At 31.8% G+C, this 6,391-nt stretch overlaps 1 protein-coding gene across 1 annotated transcript; it reads left to right on the top strand.

The window, feature by feature from the left end:
• The first annotated feature begins 4,916 nt into the window (after positions 1-4,916).
• Positions 4,917-5,816, top strand: LOC132740572 (E3 ubiquitin-protein ligase TRIM33-like). The gene has a single exon (XM_060728498.1). The coding sequence runs from the start codon at positions 4,917-4,919 to the stop codon at positions 5,814-5,816; it is 900 nt and encodes a 299-aa protein (XP_060584481.1).
• Positions 5,817-6,391: the final 575 nt, after the last annotated feature.

Raw genomic sequence — 6,391 nt, 5'->3', positions numbered from 1 at the left:
AGATAACGATGGTTAAATCAATGGAATCGTCGGCATTCATTTTCTATACAAATCCTGTGTTTGAATGTGGTTTGAAAATTATGTTGCAATTATATCAGATATATATATATACACACACTTGTCATTTTGTTAAGCCCAGTTAGCCCCCAGATTTCTGGGATTCAAATACAAATGTATTAATTTACTTGTTCAGATCTTCTTTTCCGGTTTTTCAAGATTAGCACCGAGATATACATTTCAAACGTAAATATATATGGTTATCAATGGTGGTTTATCAATGCGAAAAGTTTATAAAAAACATAGTTTAAAACCTCGTACAATGTTTACTTGTCAAAATCATATAGCAATACATAGATTGGTAACAATTTACTTCATTCATTAAACAGAAAATGTTCAATGTTTTAAATCATTACAATATGCTGCATACATTCATGAAAATGATAATTATTGTAAAGACAACTTTCTCATTAAGAGTTATAGTAAGTTATTTTATGTACAAATATATCATTGTCCTCTTTGTTTTTGAACTTTGACAGGTTTACATATTTTGTGACAGGTAAGGTAATATTAATATTGAACATAAATCAGATTTCTCAATGCAAAAGTTAATTTAACTAATCTTATTTGTGCTAATTTATTGGAGATTAAAATTATATTTAAACGACAACGATATTCGTAATTGAAAATTACGTTCATTATGATGACTTATTTCATTACTTAACGCTGAAAGAAACGAGAATGTGTGTATTCATATCAAACAATGATCTACACTTAGACTAACATATAGTTTGAAAGGATAAGATATGTAACATTAAAACACTAAACTCATATCTTATACCAGTATTTAGATTACTATACCAAATATTTTTAGCTTATACACTGTCAAAGTACGACTTTAAACATAAATAATACAAATGTTTCTTCTCCCTGATTGTAAGAGTGTCTGCTGTAACCAGTACAAAGCAATCAATAGATACATTCACTTACTGTCTTTTTTGTATGTTTAAGGAATTTGTGTGACAGGTAAATATGAGATTGTTGCATATATCTAATTTCATTTTTTTTTGTTATTCATACTTTGTATTTGACTTGTTATTTTCAAAATTCCATATAAAGAAATGGATAAGGAGGTATTTGACCGAAAACCTGCACCTTCTACAACAAATAACATTGTTTTATATGGCGGAATTATTGTACTATCTATGTCAGCCTCACTAACATTTAAATGTGCATAATGCGATCAAAATATGGAATACCGTCACCGTAGGGAACGTGTTACAGTATCGCGTTTTTCGGTTACAGTATAGAATTTTCAAGATGGAGGATTATTTGTTGGGAAGAGAGGTAGGTGATTTTTATTCCGGTCCATACTACAAGTAGTTTAGTTTCTAAAAGATGTTTTTGTGCCTTGCTTGTAAGGAACAGAATCCGGTATCTAGTCATATATTTCTTCAGACCCTGCACCGCAGGTTTATCGCTATATTGTCTCATAAATATGCAGATTTGACAGTTTTAAAATTTGAATCGAGAAACCACCTCATTTTTCTCCCATTCCGACATTATTTAAGCATTTATGCATGCTTAGAAAAAGTAAATCTGCAAAACCTTTATGTTAGGAAACGTTTATAAAAGTAAATGACCAGTTGAACCTATTTTCCTGTTGGTAAAATGCGTTTGAAAAAATAAACAATGTTACAGTATAGAGCGAGGTAATTTTTGCAGGGTTACAGCATAGACCTAGCGATTTGTATCCGATTTTGTTACAGTTAATACCCAGATTTCGGTTACAGTTTAGACTTCGATATTTTCTATATAATTATACTAGGTAAAATGTATGAATGTTACATAGACTTTTAAATCCCTGTGAGCTTATTAACCCTATGGCTATTCGTCCGTCTGTCGTACACATGCTTGTGCAATCTCATCCGCTTAGTAACTACTTGGCTAAATGTGATGAAATTGACATGACTTTCTACTAATGAAGTTGTTCAAATGGTTTCGGTTGCAATCGGGGATATGAAAACCCAAAACATAGATTTTGAAAAAAGGCAATGTTTAAAGACCCTTCTCATCTCGAACCAAAAGCATTCAAATCAAATCATGATCATGGCGTCATTTCGAATGCTTCTTTGTTGAAGTTACGATTAGTTTGTCATTGTTAAATAAAAAGTCGTTTTTTTTTATTTCAGACATCCTGTATAACAGTTTTCAAGTTTCTGAAAAAGAAAATAATATTGAAAGTTATAGAGTATAAATTAAGGTCAGACAATTACAATATCTTCTCTAGTGAGCCTGATGGAGGTACATAATAGTGGCAGAGTCGGGATAAGGCCGTCGACTTCAAATCATCCTTCATTTACTGCTGTAGTTGAAATACAATCATGACTTTGGACTCTTTGTATGTGAGGAATCTATCAAGCTAATCTACTGAAGGTCGGGGGTTCTAGTCAGGCGCTCGTGTCTAAAATGTTTCACATAATGTATCTGGGGTCTTTCTTTACACTAAAGCAGGAATGTTTTCACATGACCTCGGTGTCGTTGAAACTTAAAATACAAGAAAGCCAAACGTAACAAAACAGAATCGCTAAAGAAATTCCAACACAGCAAAATTGAAAATGTTCATAAACCCTTTTAAATACTTACAAAATACATTATGGTAGATGGAAATTCCAACTTAAAATAGAATTTAAGGTTGCAGTATTGCTCACTTGCCTGCTTGTTAATTGTGTCTTTTGACAGCCTATCTATGGTATGCAGGCTTCATAATCCCCGATCCCCTCTCAAAATTTCATTTTGTTACTTTCACTCATTGTATTCTTGTTTGGGGCACACACGAGTTTTAACCCGAGGGCGATATGCCGCTTTTCATAGAATGGCAATAACGTGTCACATTGAGGTTCCATGATAACCGCCATATGAACACATCCACAGATGTTAAAAAGTCTGAAGTGTACCAGTTCATGTTTAATGTGAATTCTGCTGAAGCCGGTGCTAAGAGGCGTGAACGGTAGCTCGCAGTTACCACTACCGTCCATGAACAGGTTTAGTCAAACTGAGCCTGCAACATTTTCATGTTTTCCGTGTTGGACTTCTGTTAAGGATTCTTTTTTCTCTATTTTATTACTAATGGACATTATTATAATGTGTAATGAAATCAAGCAATAATCTTTCTTCTCTCATTACAATTCGATAAAAGTTACTGTTGTTGTCGTGAAAACAGTCCTTACTTAGGACATTACTTATTCTGCAAAAAAGTCTCAATCTGAAACTTAAAGTAAGAAAAATAGCAAACAATTACTTTTCTGCTGAAGAAAAAAAGTAATACAACCTTTCAAGAATGTATTAGATAGAAAGGTATGAGTTATTTCATAAAAATAATGGCTACACGAACTTTGTTTGAAATTTGGCAAGTATCTAAACTGTAACCGAAATCTGGGTATAAACTGTAACAAAATTGGATCAATGTCGCTAGGTCTATGCTGTAACCCTTCAAAATTAACCTCGCTCTATACTGTAACATTGTTTATTTTTTCAAATGTATTTTACCAACAGGAAAATAGGTTCAACTGGTCATTTACTTTTATAAACGTTTCTAAACATAAAGGACTGACGTTTTGTAGATTTACTTTATCTAGGCATGCTTAAATAATGTCGGAATGGGAGAAAAATGAGGTGGTTTCTCGATTCAAATTTTTAAACCGTCAAATCTGCACATTTATGAGACAATATAGAGATAAATCTGCGGTGCAGGGTCTGAAGAAATATATGACTAGATACCGGATTATGTTCCTTATAGCTTACAAGCAAAGCACAAAAGTATCTTTTAGAAACTACACTACTAGTAGTATGGACCTGAATAAAAATCACCTACCTCTCTTCCCATAAATAATCCTCCATCTTGAAAATTCTATACTGTAACCGAAAAAGGCGATTCTGTAACACGTTCCCTACGGTGACCGTGTTCGAGTGAAAATATCATGGAGAGTTGCAAGATGTATGAAAGTTCTGTACAAACAATGCTCAACGCTATATTCCATGACTGATTTCTTTAAATAGTTAGTTTGTAGTTTTGATATCTTTAACATTGATTGGCACTATTTGAACTCATCATTCGTCAATAATATTCCAGGTGTTGCTGTTTCAATTAAATATAATCTAAAATTATACGAATAACGATCATTATAGCACGTGACTGTTACATGAAGAATTTAAATCAAATAATACATATCCACAATAAAAAACAATACGTTTTTTTACTTTAGAGGGATGGAGATGTGCCTTTTTCTTTCAAAGAAATTCTAAAATATAATAATTGTGTATAAGCATTAGTGTTGTCAACTGGAACATGTATCTACTATCTGTTATGCGAACTGAGACAAACGAGAAACCATTCATTATGTTTATGTTACTTTTTATTTAAAGCAATTAAATAGTTTGAATGAACACGGTTCAATAAAAAAACTATATAAGCATAACATTCCCAAACAAGTGCTCTTAAATATAAACGGGAATGTTACTAGAACTGACAAAACAACTATCTGTAACGAGATGTACATATCAAATTGGTAACATACTCTAAACAAATCACAACCAAACACGTTTTAATATTCGTGAATAACATCCATACATGCAATCAAATACGTGTATTACCGCTTGAAATTAAAGGATGTTATAGTAAGCTACTACTTTAGGGTGTCAAAATTATTTAGTATCAGGCAAGTCCATTTAACCGTGATATCTCATCCTTCACGAATACTTATATTTTCTATTCTATCAGATAAATTTAGCTTAAGATGTTTATTGATATATTTGTATTCAATAATGATTTTTAACATTAAATTTTTTTATATGTTATTCAATCAATTCTAAAAAGTAAATGATTAATACTAAATTTCAGATAATACAACAACTGAAAAATGGAGGTATCTGGCAAGAGACTTCGTAATTATTGTAAACCTTGTGAGCGACTTAAGACGTCAACATACTCGGATGGTTTCTGTTCACAATGTGCAGAAGAAATGTGTCAAAGATGTTTTGATACACACAAACAATTCAAGCTTAACCAGGGACATAAGCTTGTCCAATCAGTCGAGGCTAGATCAAAAAGCAAAGAAACACCAAAATTTGATAATTGTATAAAACATCTCAACGAAGATATTAAGTTTTTCTGTCCCGAACATGGCCAAGTAGGTTGTGGCGATTGTATGGTAATGTCCCATAAAACCTGTAAAGTGGAGTATATACTTGAACACATCGATGGATATAAAGACAGTAAAGAGTTCACAAAAATTAAGAAGGACATAGAGAAGTTTGACGATGAAGCAGAAACTATATTAGGACGCATCAGAAGCAACAAAGACCATTTAAAAGATGTCAACAAAAAATTTGCGCTTGATGTAAAATCATTCAGGGATGACATGATTGCACATATAACGAAACTTTCTGATGCAATGTTGAAATATGGAGATGATATCATGGAAGCAGACATGAAAAAGATCGGAAATCTAGAAAAAGACAATAAAAGCCTAGTTAATGAAACAAATGATATGAGAGCCACATTACAATCAGAAGCTGATCAACCTTACAAATTGTTCATCAGTTCCTTGTCATACAGACAAAATCTCCATCTCGTCCGAGACCAGCTAGAAAGAATCAAAGCGAACAATATGATCGAAAAGTACGACTTCATGCCTGACTGTAATCTCGAACAGTTGATGAAAACTTGTAAACAACTAGGAGTGTTACATAAGCCAAACGAATCTGGTGCAGGTACGTTTATAACTTTCGAAGTAGTTTTGATGATACAAACAAGATAACCATTTTATACTTATTATGTGTGTCATATCAATTCAAACGCCTAATATAAAACATTCTCATAATATAAAACATGTTGTAAGAAGTTGCATTTTTTTTAAAATTCCCTTTAAAGGTTAAAAATAAAAAGGGTTTTTTAAAATTTTTAAAACAAAGTTATACAGTGGGTTCTTATCCCCCCTTTTGTTAATTTTTCCGTTTTTTAAAAATAATTTCGTAAAAATCCTGGGATTTTTTTTGCTTCTTTTTGTTTTATAAAAACAATTAGAGAAGGAAAAATGTAAAAAACAGAGCCAAAAACCGGTGGGGAAAAAGGGTTTTAAAAGTTAAAAAACAAACCCGTTTTAAGTTTTTTATATTATTTGAAGTGTGTTGGGGAGCTGTTTTTTTGTATTTTTTTCGACTTAATTTCCTCTCCAAAACAAAATAATTGTAAAAGTTTAAATGTGTTTTTTTTTTTTAAATGAAAACAATTTAATAATTTTCAACTTTTGCATTATAAAAATTTTTTTCAGTTTGTTGCTGAAAAAAGACAAAATTGTTTGCAACCCAAAACCCAATCATTGACGGAAAACTT

Source organism: Ruditapes philippinarum, unplaced genomic scaffold (genome assembly GCF_026571515.1).
Source record: "Ruditapes philippinarum isolate M1 unplaced genomic scaffold, ASM2657151v2 ctg7317_1_1_1_1, whole genome shotgun sequence".
Classification (NCBI taxonomy): domain Eukaryota; kingdom Metazoa; phylum Mollusca; class Bivalvia; order Venerida; family Veneridae; genus Ruditapes; species Ruditapes philippinarum.
This window is presented reverse-complemented; position numbering and strand designations above follow the sequence as displayed.

Excerpts from the sequence above, each read along its gene's own strand:
- LOC132740572 (XM_060728498.1), top strand. The coding sequence starts at position 4,917 with ATGGAGGTATCTGGCAAGAGACTTCGTAATTATTGTAAACCTTGTGAG.